General features: G+C 47.4%; 2 protein-coding genes and 1 non-coding gene across 9 annotated transcripts; 1 reads left to right on the top strand and 2 right to left on the bottom strand.

Annotated features, from left to right (window-relative positions):
- Nucleotides 1–608: 608 nt before the first annotated feature.
- Nucleotides 609–680, bottom strand: TRNAE-UUC. The gene has a single exon. It is a non-coding gene; the product is annotated as a tRNA-Glu (tRNA).
- Nucleotides 681–1,302: 622 nt separating this feature from the next.
- Nucleotides 1,303–5,881, bottom strand: CCDC115 (coiled-coil domain containing 115). Of its 5 annotated transcripts, none has more exons than XM_040227896.1 (6): nt 5,774–5,878; nt 5,221–5,503; nt 5,038–5,141; nt 4,867–4,949; nt 4,138–4,269; nt 1,303–2,642 (listed from the first exon to the last, which is right to left on the bottom strand). In XM_040227896.1, the coding sequence occupies exons 2-6, from the start codon at nt 5,329–5,331 to the stop codon at nt 2,530–2,532; spliced, it is 543 nt and encodes a 180-aa protein (XP_040083830.1). In that variant the 5' UTR covers nt 5,332–5,503; nt 5,774–5,878; the 3' UTR covers nt 1,303–2,529. The 5 variants fall into 5 exon arrangements, with proteins under 5 accessions (XP_040083830.1, XP_040083829.1, XP_040083831.1 ...); XM_040227895.1 differs by having other exon boundaries at nt 4,138–4,284; nt 5,774–5,861; XM_040227897.1 differs by lacking the exon at nt 5,221–5,503 and having other exon boundaries at nt 4,138–4,284; nt 5,774–5,881.
- On the top strand, nt 5,404–12,530 carry IMP4 (IMP U3 small nucleolar ribonucleoprotein 4). Of its 3 annotated transcripts, none has more exons than XM_040227892.1 (10): nt 5,434–6,129; nt 6,275–6,383; nt 8,191–8,274; nt 8,976–9,085; nt 9,161–9,293; nt 9,379–9,533; nt 9,617–9,711; nt 9,831–9,904; nt 9,986–10,135; nt 12,309–12,530. In XM_040227892.1, exons 1-9 carry the CDS (start codon nt 6,127–6,129, stop codon nt 10,096–10,098), a joined length of 876 nt encoding a protein of 291 aa, XP_040083826.1. In that variant the 5' UTR covers nt 5,434–6,126; the 3' UTR covers nt 10,099–10,135; nt 12,309–12,530. The 3 variants fall into 3 exon arrangements, with proteins under 3 accessions (XP_040083824.1, XP_040083826.1, XP_040083825.1); XM_040227891.1 differs by having other exon boundaries at nt 9,986–10,145; XM_040227890.1 differs by having other exon boundaries at nt 5,404–6,129; nt 9,986–12,523.
- The last annotated feature ends 215 nt before the right edge of the window (nt 12,531–12,745 follow it).

Below are 12,745 nucleotides of genomic sequence, written 5' to 3'. Positions count from 1 at the left end.
GAGGTTTAATATTTAAAAATTAAATATTTAATATGTAAATAATATTATTAATTCTGTAGTATTAAGGTACTGTATTATATAGGCAGTATATAAGGTATCTTATGTAGTATACAAGGTATCTTATGTAACTGTTAGAGAACAACTAGTCAATAATGTCGGAGAAGGCAATGGCACCCCACTCCAGTACTCTTGCCTGGAAAATCCCATGGACGGAGGAGCCTGGTAGGCTGCAGTCCATGAGGTCGCGAAGAGTCGGACACGACTGAGCAACTTCACTTTCACTTTTCACTTTCCTGCATTGGAGAAGGAAATGTTAACCCACTCCAGTGTTCTTGCCTGGAGAATCCCAGGGGCGGGGGAGCCTGGTGGGCTGCCGTCTATGGGGTAGCACAGAGTCGGACACGACTGAAGCGACTTAACAGCAGCAGCGGCTAATAATGTGATGAAAACTGACAATGATTAAACCATTTAAGAATGGGCCTCGGAGCTTCCTGGGCATCGATTTCGCTAGGATTAAATGGAAAGAAACAGTTAATCTGACTTGAGATGTACTAAAGGCAAAAAACTAAAACTTTGGCAAATAACTCCAAGTAAAAAGGTACTCTCAGTTCCCATACCGGGAGTCGAACCCGGGCCGCCTGGGTGAAAACCAGGAATCCTAACCGCTAGACCATATGGGAACCACTGAGGGTGCTACTCCCTTATTCGTATCTATATCATCTGCGTCACCCTGTCGTCAGCACATCCACACGTCTGCGCACTTCCGGCTTTGGGAGCGCTTGTAGCATTTCGGCCTGACTGCGGCTGCGCGAGCTCGGGTCTGCCTACGCAGTTTGTCAGCATATCCGGGCGGCGCCTGAACGTAGGGACTTACTCAGGAAAGCGCCCTCTAGAACCCGAGCGAGGGTGGGTGACGAGGCGCTGGTATCCCTCTTGGACCTTGGGCGCCCCCGAAGCCTAGTTTCAAACAGTAAACGAAGGAGGGCTATTGCTTGACCTTCGTTGTCAACTGACGTCTAAAATAAGACTTCTCTCCCCGTGGCCACCCCCCTCCCCCCGGCACCCGCCTCAGGACTAGGTTCCTAGAGAAAATCTTTTCCTAGAATGGCGAAAACAGGGTGTTCACCTTCGCTCATTTTGGCTTGAGAATCTCTGAAATGCAACCTTTGTGTTGGGGGAGTGATGCCCTTTTCCCCTTCAGTCACATTGTTTCGAGTGCTTCAATTAAGTTTTTCACAGACAAAGGTAGGGTGCCCCCTCTCCAAAATTCCTCCAATCCAACCAGAAAATTGGCCCTACTATGATTCAAGTATATTTTTATTAAAGGCTCAAGAATTAAAACAGTGTCTGTGTTAAGACACTGGTACCTGTGTCTTAACTTACATTAAGATAAATGAAAAAAATGGAAATGCCAAAATATGGTAGGGGTATACAACACTGGGATTAATCGAAAGAAAAGGGTGGCATTTCAAATCAGCGCTAAGGATGGTCCACTGTATGAACTATGGTAGAAGAGAGGAAGTTGAGTGCAGGACTCCCCCCATACTTCACTTGAATACAAAAGTTCTTAAACACTGGAGAATTCCCTTATTAACCCATCAACTGCAATCCCAAAGCCAGAAATCATAAAATTGCTACCTGATAATTTCAACTGTTCTAGGAAACTTGATTTAAACACACAAGAGCTGAGAGCTTTCACCTTACTCATTACGCTATTCAACTGTTCAGTGCAGTTTAATGCAATGTGTTTTATAATAAAAAGTTAACCCACCACAAGTAAAGTTAAAACACAAAAACTGGGAAAAAAGATACATCTCATAAACAAAAAACTAACATCCCCATAAGCTCCTAGAAACTCCTAAAAATATCAACAAGCCCATAGAAAAATGAAGCCAGGACAGAGTTTCTGGCCCCTCAACAAATTAAAAGACTCACTCTTGAAAGGCAAAAGCAGTCTTTAAAAAACCTGAATGGTCTCTTGAAAGAGTTGCCTTGAAAATTTAGGTCAGATCCTTTTTACTTTCTGGCTTAAAACCTGCTAAGCATTCCCCATCTACTTAGGTATGTTTTTCTATCAGTGCAGAATCATTCTGTCCTGATCTGTGTAGCTATGTATGTTTTTTTTCCTCCATCAAAGTCAGTTTTAAGGATCTAGAGAAACTGAAGCACCTACTTCTTTCTTGTCCTTCCCTGCCACTAGCTGTGTAGTATTTCATCCAGTAATGAAAAACCACAGCTAATTGATGCATGAAGTTGTTATTGTTCAATAATATGAACTAACCTAACAGCTTTGTGACTGCTCTACATGGATGTGAGTTTACAAGTGGTTTCACAGTAGTAGCTTTGAACATTATGCAGTTCGCCTCTTCAGCCTTCCCCACCTAACAAAGTTGGAAACATGTAGACCAGAGAAGTATTAAGGAGCAGGAGTTAGTTGGGGTGGCGGGCAATCTGTGAAGGAGGAAGGGCTGATAAGGGAGCCACATCGAAGAAGAGCTGTTCCCACTGCCTTGCTCCTGTGGTGACAGGTCAGGGAGCCCTGGGTTCCAGCTGCTTGAGTTCCTCCTGGAGTTCCTGGAGCTGGCTTCGCCCCCAGCTGATGCGGCTCTGAAGGCTGGCCATGTCTGCAGCCAGCTGCAGACCTAGAGGAGGAGAAGAGATTGTCACTATGGTATCTATGGTGCCACATGTCTCAAGGGGCTCTGGCCACCCTCAGGCCACTCTGGCCTTCAAACTATTCCTAAAACATTCCAGGTACAGCTGGCATTGACTCCTTGAGAACCTCACTGGACTCATACTCTCAAGTCCTTCAGGTCATTGCTAAAATGTTACCTCCCCCTCAAATTTCCTTGGCCGTCTTATAGCACCCACCAGGAACTAAAAATTCACAGATCATAACATAGTCTCTGTCCTTATATCATTCCTTCTTTTCTCCATTATCACAGGCCCTCACTACTCTTGCCCTCTCTCCTCTACTTGTTTTCTCTGCCCCCAAGAGTGGTCCACATTCTGGATCCACACCTATGTTGCTTCCACTTGATCTCTCTCCTGGAATAGCTGTTGGGAAGTCCTCTGGGCCCTCCAAACCACCCAGTCCACTGGCCAGTCCCGTCTTCTGCCATACTGCCTGATCACACTAATCACTCCCTCCAGATAACACTTTACCCTCCTGATGTTGCTTCTGCCCCACTCCTTAGTCTTCTTGACTGGCCTCTTCCCTTCTTTTCCCCTTACTTCCTGTTCACATTCCTGGGACCTCTGCTGACCTCATCCCATTTCAACTTTAATGCTGTGGCTGTGTCAGCAACTTGGGAATTTAAAACCAGTGTTATGCAGTGAGTTCTCAAATCTCTTTCTCCAGTCCAGGCCTCTTCCAAACTCCAGATACATGTACCCAACCATCCACTCAAAATCTCCACCACACCAGGAACATACCCCACACCACTCTTGACTTTACCTCAGCTGCTGCTCTGTGGCCCTCCCACCTCAACTTTTCAGGCATTCTGACTACAGACTGGGTGCCTCCTTCCCTTACTCCTGAATTGATCTATCAGCAAATCCTGTGGTTTCCACTAGAAAAAACATGCAGTTTTTCCCCGACTTATCCTGTCTTCCACTGTCCACACCACCTCCACTCTTGTCCACTGGCCTCCTCTCTGCCATACCAGACGCAACATCACCTCAGAGATCTGCCCTGGTTGGTCCCCGGCACCTAGAACACTGTTCCCCAGATCACCAACAAAGCTCTTTCCTTCATCTCTTCAGAGGCCTTTCCAGGCTACCAAATATACAACAGCTCCCCTAGGCTATGCCATCCATTGTGCTCTCTCTACCTTATTTTTTCATAGCAACTTTCATTGCCTGGTATTTTAGGGCCTACTTATTTGTTTTCATGCATGTTGTTTCTCTGCACTCAATAAAGATCCAATGAGGGTGTTATACCTTTTGTTTCCTGCTGTATCCCCAGCACCTCCTATGAACCTGAACTCTGCCAACCACCAATAAATACTTTTTTAAAAAACCATAGGTGTGCAACAAGTCTGAAATGGAGAAAACCTGCAAAGCCCTTTGCAGACTAATCCCAAGCCTGGCATTAGCACTTCCTGTAGATAGAAGGTCCCTTTCAGGGTCACTCACCCTCCCGGAAGCTGGCTTGAGCTTGTCGCAGACTGTGAGGAACCAGGATTCCAAACCATTTCAAAGGGTTCTGGGGAGCTGGGGAGGAGTCTGGCTCTGGGGTCCTTGGGAGACCCTTGCGCCTGCGCAGAGCTGAAGAAAGAAAGGCTGGGGGTCTTGTTATTAACACCTGGCCGTCTTCTTGGCGACAGTGTTAAACTTGATCCAAGCTCAAGATCCCAGAAAATACCAACTGTTGTAAAATACGTTTTATGTTTTGGAAAACACCTTATTACAAGCCCCTTGTGTCTGTACAATCTTTTTTACTGACATAAAATCAGCAAATGACCCCCCTTGTTTTCCTGTGAAAAAAGGTACACAGACTTTTTGCCCTTTTGCCTGAACCTGCTGAAAAGCCAGACACACCCTTCAACTCCCCTCTGTCTCATGAATGAGTAACTGGGATTAGAAATTTGTCCCCCTGAAACTAGCTAGACACAGAAATAAACATCTGTTCAGCTGAGACTTCCTCTGATTGCAAAACAATTCTAACGGTAAAGGACTCACCCATAACTTTCTATTCCCCCTATAAATCTAAGGCAAAAAAACCGCTCTGCTGAGATATTCAGATCTTCAGAACTGGGGCGCGCTCTATCGCAACAGCCTAAATAAAATCATCTCCTCAGACGTCCCATGCATTTCATCTTTTATATGGGAAGGGACCCGACGGGAAGAAGACGGGGAGCTCACCTGCCTCGCGGGATCCTACTTCTTCTGGAGTCTGAGTGCCGGCTTTCACCATCCAGAACTTCTGGAGTCCGTCCTGAGCCTCGCTACAGAACGAGAAGGGAGATTGGACCTTTGGCGGCGCCGGCCTGGCCCTCTGCCCGCCCACCCGCTGCAGCATGCAAAGCTCCTCACCTGGTGCAGACGCGGACCTGGGGCTCCATGTGGGAGGCATATTGCAGGGGCCCTACTGACTTGGCACCCATTGCATAGCGCGCTTTGGAGAGCGAGAGCCAGCCCTGGGAAGAGAGAAGAGAGAGGTGAAACAAAGTAACTTTCGTGCGCTGGCCAGCCCGCCCTCCCGCCCGAAGCTCCCACCTCCTCCACCCGGGCATTTAGCGCCTGCCGCTTCGCCTCCAGTTGCTCCAGGTCTCCGAGGAGCTGCAGGAGAAGAAAGTCCAGCTCTGCCCGCAGATCCCGAGAAGCCATCTGCTCCGCAGAGTCGAGAGCCGGCTCCTGACAGGTCGCCCAATCAGTGTCCGCCGGCCTAGCAGGACAGCCAATAGGCGTGCGAGGCCCGCCCTCTCGGGGCCAGTCGTGGGTGGATTGTGGCTGCCTGCTTTGCGCTTTTCAGGATCAGCGCGGCCTCAGAGCTGCGACCCTGGAAGTGATAACCTTCGTCAGGCAAGCATCCGAAGGGGACCAGCCACCCGGACAGTCGGCAAGAGCTGTGGGTATCTCCGAATCACTTTTGGAAGCGGCCGCGACTTAAACGTAGGGTTGTCGGAGTGGCGATGAAACGAGGCGTCCATTTTAAAGGAGGGGCGGCTTTAATTTCAGAATGGGCGGGTAGGCGATCATCTGGTCAATCGCTGGACAGCTTTTACAGCTGCTGGAGCCTACAGTTATGATTATTTTAGGGGTTCCTCACCTTCAAATCGAACACTCGCCTCCTCGCGGTAGGTAGTGAAGCCGGGCTGTCGCCTTTATTAACTGCCGGTCTAAGCCACGTGACAGCACCTTGCATTCCTATCCTGCCTATTGGTTGCTTCAGTGAGCACGCGCTTCAGTCTGGCCAATCGCTTTGCGACTCCCACCTTCTGTTAGCCATTTTAACTTCGGGCATTGTAGAAATCAGCGGAATCCGATGAGGTCTGTACCGACTTTTGGTTAAGGGCGGAAGTGAGGACGGCGGAAGCGAGGACTGCGTGGAGGAAGCGAGGACTGAGTTGCGCAAGCGGTATCCAAAGATTCTCCTGGACCCACGTGGAAGTCGCGCTCAGGATGGTAGGAGGGAAGTTTTAAACTCCTGTTTTGGAAGTCGGGGGCTCGTGGAGGCTGGGGTTGTGGCCGGTGAGGTCGGGGCGTATGTTTCTGGAGCCTGCTTTGCTTGGCGAAAACGGGTCGTCTGAATGGGCCCGCTCTTCCCCAGCTGCGCCGCGAGGCCCGCCTTCGCCGCGAGTACCTGTACCGCAAGGCACGAGAGGAGGCTGAGCGAACGGCCCAGGAGAGGAAGGACAAGGTTCGGCGCGCGCTTGAGGGTACGTGTGTCCCCCGCTCTCCGATCTTTTCTAGAGACCTTAGTTTTAAAACCCAACAGGAAACAGGCCCCAATGCTGTAAAACGCGTTTAATTAGCATTTACTTGTGTTAGGGTGGTGAGTATCTTTTCACGTATTTACTGGTCATTTCCCTAACTGTTCGGTCTTCCTCATGGTTTGCAAATGTTCCTTTCAAGATGGTATGAATTACTTGTCATTTATGTTACAGTATCCAGATTTTAGAGCTTGCTTATTGATTTTATTTACAGTGTCTTTATTGTTGTTTAGTCGCTAAGTTGCAGTGTCTAGGCCTTTCCAGATTTAAACATTTCACGTGGTCCTATACATATTTCCCCTGCATCGTTTCTGTTCTTGCTACCTGTTTTCACTACAAGGTAATATCTGATTGTCTTTTACTGCTGTTACAAGTCCCTTGTATTTGAAAACTGTTAATTCGTGTAGAACTTAATTTTATTTGCGTTGTAAATTAGGAATTTAACTTTGCAATATTTTGCCCACTTTCCATTTGCCCTACTTTTAAAGCAGTCTGTCACACATGCCTGATTGGAAATGCTTTATTTATATGTATCTTGTTGGTTCTTGTGTTGGTAGAGCTCTGTTTCCTGATAGTACATCAACTCAATACCTCTGTTTTAAATTCACTGATTGTCTTAGGTTTTAGACATGTAAAGTATTGTAGTATGTGTATGTATGTTTATGTCAAGCATAATGTAAAACAGAGCTTCTCAGTGCTAGTGGTAAAAGAATCTATCTACCCTGCTTATGCAAGAGGTGTGGGTTCGAACCCGGAGTGGGAAACAGCAACCCACTCCAGTATCCTTGCCTGGAAAATTCCAGGGACAGAGGAACCTGGCAGACTGCTGCCCATGGATCCCGTTGGGCCTGAGCTCCTGCTGTAATGACCTATCTGCTCATGTTAAAAAATGAAAATGATAAATATATCGAAGTTCAGAAATATTTCCCCCAACCTAGAGAACCACAGTATTGAAATATTGATTAAAAATAAGCCATTTCCTTCCTCTTCTTTTTTGCCTGTATCATGCTTGTTTGTAATACTAAATCATATTGGTTGATTTTAGGTAGTATTAGGTTTTGTGTATTCTTTTGCCACGTTATGTTTTTGTTTGGCATCGTTACTAAGATCCATTGAGTGTAGGTGAGGCTCCTGCGGATGAATATTCCACAGGGTCTTCATCCAATTCACTGTGGGGGGTGGACAGCTTATTTTTAGTTTGGGTCAGCCCTGCTGCTGTGAACACTGTCTTCAGTGTGCAAGAGTTTGTCCAGGGTATGTTAGAAGTGCTGGGTTCAAAGGACATGCTCCAAAGTGGGCATGGCCACACAGCCCAGCCATTCTGCCAAATCTAGCCTTAGTTCACAGAGGGAACCTCTGACCCAGAGCATCACAGTTAATGATTTTAATGTCAGAGGATTTGAGGGTTTCTGATCCACCTTAACATAGAATGAGTAGTTTCCATTTATTTTTTTTAACATTGTTAATTTTTTTCTGACTACAAAGGGAATGCATACTTGTGGTTACATATTTTAGAAACCTCTCAAGTCTTGACACTCAGGACCCATAGTAAATGAAATCACCTATAAACATTCTTAACAAGGTGGCATATAGCCAAAAATAATTGTTTCATTACCACCTCCACCTCTAATTACATATCAGCTCTCTGCTCAGAAACGAGTAAAGGGGTGTTTTTCCATCAAGTCTGTACAGTGTTGTAAAAACTGAAGGTTCTATGCATGTCTCTCTCAACCTCTCTGTCTTCCCCCTGCAGAGAACCGTCTGATTCCCACCGAGTTACGCAAGGAAGCTCTGGCCTTACAGGGGTCTCTGGAGTTTGAGGATGCCGGCGGTGAAGGTGACCTTCCCTGACTCTATGGGCCAGCTTCTCTTCCTGCACTTGAGCCCACTAACTTCTGTGTCATTCCTGAGACACCTTGAAGAAAGGCTGTGAAGCTCCTGATCCTGAAACGGTCTTCCAGGCACCCTCATGGCTGTGCACAGATGACACCACAGGGGACCTCTCACTAAGTGTTCCCAATTCTGTTTACATGGCACAGTATTACCCCACTTTGCACTTTGTTTTGTCTGTTAATTGGCTCCCTCACTAGGAATGTAGGTTCTGCTGGGACAGAACAGTGTCATTTTGTTCATTTGTGTCCCCAGCTACCAGTACTTCATTGGTATCCAGATGTTTGATTCATTGCATTATTCAACAAATATGAAAGGAATCACAGCATAAATATTTGTTGTGAGGTAAAAGGAGTCTGTTACTCTGGGCCTTAACAGAATCTCGACCGATCATGGTAGCTACTTGTTCTATGTGATTACCGGAGCTTAAATGAACTAAAATCAAATATAAAGATTCAGTTCCTCGATCACACTTGTGCTTATAGCCAGTTTGGCCAGGGGCCACCCTGTTGCCCAGAGCAGGTACAGAGCGTTTCCATTCTTGCTGGTACAGTCAGACAGTGTTGTTCCAGGTGGATTTGGCCACTGCACATTAGCATTTCACTTCCCTCGGCAATACCATGTTCTCGTGCCTCATGCTCCTCACAGGTGTGACCAACCACGTAGATGATGAGTATCGCTGGGCAGGGGTTGAGGACCCCAAGGTCATGATTACTACCTCCCGAGATCCCAGTTCCCGCCTTAAGATGTTTGCAAAGGTATGACGACAAGCGTGAGTGGGAGGTGTTCAGAGACTCGGAGCCCCATCCTAACCAGAGGGAGTTCACATGCAGGAGCTGAAGTTGGTGTTCCCTGGTGCCCAGCGCATGAACCGTGGCCGGCATGAGGTAGGAGCTCTGGTGCGAGCCTGCAAAGCCAACGGGGTCACTGACCTGCTGGTTGTCCACGAGCATCGAGGCACACCCGGTAAGGCTGGTGGGAGGGAGCTCGGTGCTGTGAGGGTGGCTGGCTAGGAGCAGAGGGTCTCTGACGGCTTGTGTGGTCCTGCCAGTGGGGCTCATTGTCAGCCACCTGCCCTTTGGCCCAACTGCGTACTTCACACTGTGCAACGTAGTCATGAGGCATGACATCCCTGACCTGGGCACTGCATCAGAGGCCAAACCTCACCTCATCACACATGGTTTCTCCTCCCGCCTGGGTAAGCGGGTGAGTCTGTGGCCATGGGCTGGGGGCTGGGAGCTGGGGGGTGTGAGGCCAGGCATTTGAGGCTTTCCTTCCTGCTGCCCTAGGTCTCTGACATACTCCGCTACCTGTTCCCTGTGCCTAAAGATGACAGCCGCCGGGTCATCACCTTCGCCAACCAGGACGACTACATCTCCTTCCGGTGGGTCTGTTGGCTGGGCTCAAGTGATGTCCCGACCCTTGTGTCCCTGTACCGTTTGTTGTTTATCCTGCAGCGGCTCCCTGCCTCCCTTCAACCCTGCCCTGCCCCCTTTGCCCCAGGCACCATGTATACAAGAAGACCAACCACCGCAATGTGGAGCTGACCGAGGTTGGGCCGCGCTTTGAGCTGAAGTGTGAGTTTGGGACTTTCTCCTGCATCTGGTGGTGGGCAGTGCTAGATATGTAGGTGACCATATCTCACCCCCTTCCCTCAGTGTACATGATCCGCCTGGGCACGCTGGAACAGGAGGCCACTGCAGACGTAGAATGGCGCTGGCACCCCTACACCAACACCGCACACAAGAGAGTCTTCCTGAGTGCTGAGTAGCCCACTGGCTAATGAGGATGTGGACTGGACCTGGGAGGTGGGGAGAGGTCAGGTAAAATCTAATTGCTGTAGCACCCTGTTTACCTCTTAAGTGGTCAGGGCAGGTCTGTTGGGTTGAGCGTGAAAGGTGTGGGGGCCTCCTCAGGTGCGGACCTGGCAGCTCTGGGACGTCCTCAGGCCCGGTGGTGACACTGTGTGTAGGACGAGGCAGACCTGACGCAGTGACTAGCTCCTGGGCTGTTGGGAGGGTTTGCCGCTACCCTGCGAGATCCGGTGCTGCTGTTCATGGCCGTGACCATTCATCCTCTGGGAATGGGAATAAAAGTGTGAGCCCAGAAGTCTCACAGCGGAGGTTGGCCCTGGGGACCAGCTTTCAGCCAGGGCAGGCAGAAAATAAACAAGATGCAAACCACTTTTTCATTTCATTGTGGCCTCTGAGTGTCATTCAAGTTCCTCAGAGAACCCAGTGCACTTGGGTTCACCAGCAGTGGGAAGCTTTAAATGGTCATCTTTCCCTTTAAGAATCTCTTTAGGATCTCCCTAGATTACCGAGGATCTCTCTTAAGTTATCAAGGATGTCTGGTATATGAATTCACCACTTTTTGATGGGCACAAACTCCACTTGTTTTCTGTTTTAACCACAAACATTGCTTCAGGAACACTGAACATAACGTCTGTGCCTATTTATACAAGTATATCTGATGAGTAAACTGCTGCAAGTGGAATTGTGTCTTGAAAATGATTATAGATGCTGCTGAATTGTCCTCCAAGAGGCTGTCTCTTCCAGCCACCGTCAGTAGATCTGAGTGTTTCCTGTGTTCTTGCCATAACTGGGGACTGTCAGACTTGGTCAACTCTAGGTGCAAAATTGTTCCTCAATTGAATGTATTTTGAAAATGATAACAGATGCTAGTGTTAGGTGCTCAGTCATGTCTGACTCTTTGTGACCCCATGGATTGTAGCCCACCTGGCTCCTCTGTCCATGGGATTCTTCAGGCAAGAATACTGGAGAGGATAGCTGTGCCCTCCTCCAGGGGATCTTCCTGAGCCAAGGAAATGAACCCGGGTGTGCTGCATTGCAGGCGGCTTCTTTACCATCTAATCCACCCGGGGAGCTCGTAACAGATGTTATACATATTCAAATATTCATCAGCTATGTGTGTGTTCTCTGTGACCTGTTAGCTCTTTATAGAAACTTGTTTACCTTTTCGTTGATAGATTGTTTAAAGACTTTTAATTGTGGAGGATTCCAAAATAAGAGCAGAGAGGACTGTACAGTGAGTCCACGAAGCCCATCTCATTGACCAGTATCCTGGTGGCTCAGCAGTAAAGAATCCGCCTGCCAGTGCAGGACACGGGAGACGTGGGAGCCACAGGTTTGATCCCTGAGTCAGGAACATCCCCTACAGAAGAAAACGGCAACCCACTCTAATATTCTTGCCTGGGAAATGTCGTGGACCGAGGAGCCTGGCCAGCTACAGTCCATGGGGTCGCAAAGGATGTAGCAACTAAACAACAACCCACTTTGTAGCTGCACCCTCTCCTGATACCTGCTCCACTTGTTTATTTTGAAGCAAATCCCAGATACATATCATTTCATCCAAAAATATTTCCATATAGCTCTAAAAAATGACTCAACAAAAATAATATAGCACTGTCACACTTTAAAAAATCAATAGTTATTCCAGATTCTACTCTACATATCCAATTAATGTTCAGTTTTCCCTGATATGGTATGTTCATTTGAACCAGGATACAACTTAGGTGCATTTCATTGCAAATGGTTGACAATTCTCTTGTCCTTTTAAAAACAGCTTTATTGAGATATAATGCACGTCAACACCATTGATCTAGTATACAGTTAAATATTTTTTTTTATTCACAGGGTTGTACAGTCATCACCACAATCTAATTTTTGGCCACTTTTGTCCCTTCTGAAAGAAACTCCATACCATTTAGCTGTCACTTCCCATTTCTTTCCAACCTTCTCCCAACTCTCAGCACCTTGTAAGCACTAATCTACTTTTGGTCTCTATAGACTTGGCTACTCTGGACATTCCATAGGAACTGTGATAGAAAAGAATCTTGTATTCCATTACAAGTTATTCACTAAAGGGATGTTGCCTCTAAGCTTAAACTATACATAATGGCCCACTTCTGGGAACCTTGCTTCCAGGTAATGAGTGTTAGGCTGAAATACCTTTGTTTAGCTCCAGGAAACATCATGACCAGGCCCAGCTGTGAGTGACTGCAGGGAGGAAGAAATGAACATATCCCCCTCCGGAGGCGAATGGGAACCAGGAAATGTTTGACTTTTCTCCCTCCCCTTTTGGTATAAAGGAGCCTGAATTCAGACTCAGGCAAGATGGTTCAAACCCATTATCTTCATTTCCTGGCTTTCTGAATAAAGTCTCTATTCCTTGTCTCAGTGACTCATCTCTTGAACCTGCCTGTTGTGCAGCGAGCTTAGTCTGAGCTTACACTCAGTAATGGAATGGAATCATACAATTTGTAGTGTTTTGTGACTAGCTTCTGTCGACTAAAGAATAGTCACAACCTGAGAATAAAAAGTTATTTGGTGGGAATGTTTAGGACTTCAAGCCCGGGAAACAGCATCTCAGGTAGCCCTGAGAAGCTGCTCGAAGTT

The sequence above is a fragment of the Oryx dammah genome, unplaced genomic scaffold, assembly GCF_014754425.2.
Source record: "Oryx dammah isolate SB20612 unplaced genomic scaffold, SCBI_Odam_1.1 HiC_scaffold_27, whole genome shotgun sequence".
NCBI lineage: Eukaryota > Metazoa > Chordata > Mammalia > Artiodactyla > Bovidae > Oryx > Oryx dammah.
The sequence above is the reverse complement of the archived record's forward strand: the minus strand, read 5'-3'. Positions and strand labels throughout refer to the sequence as shown.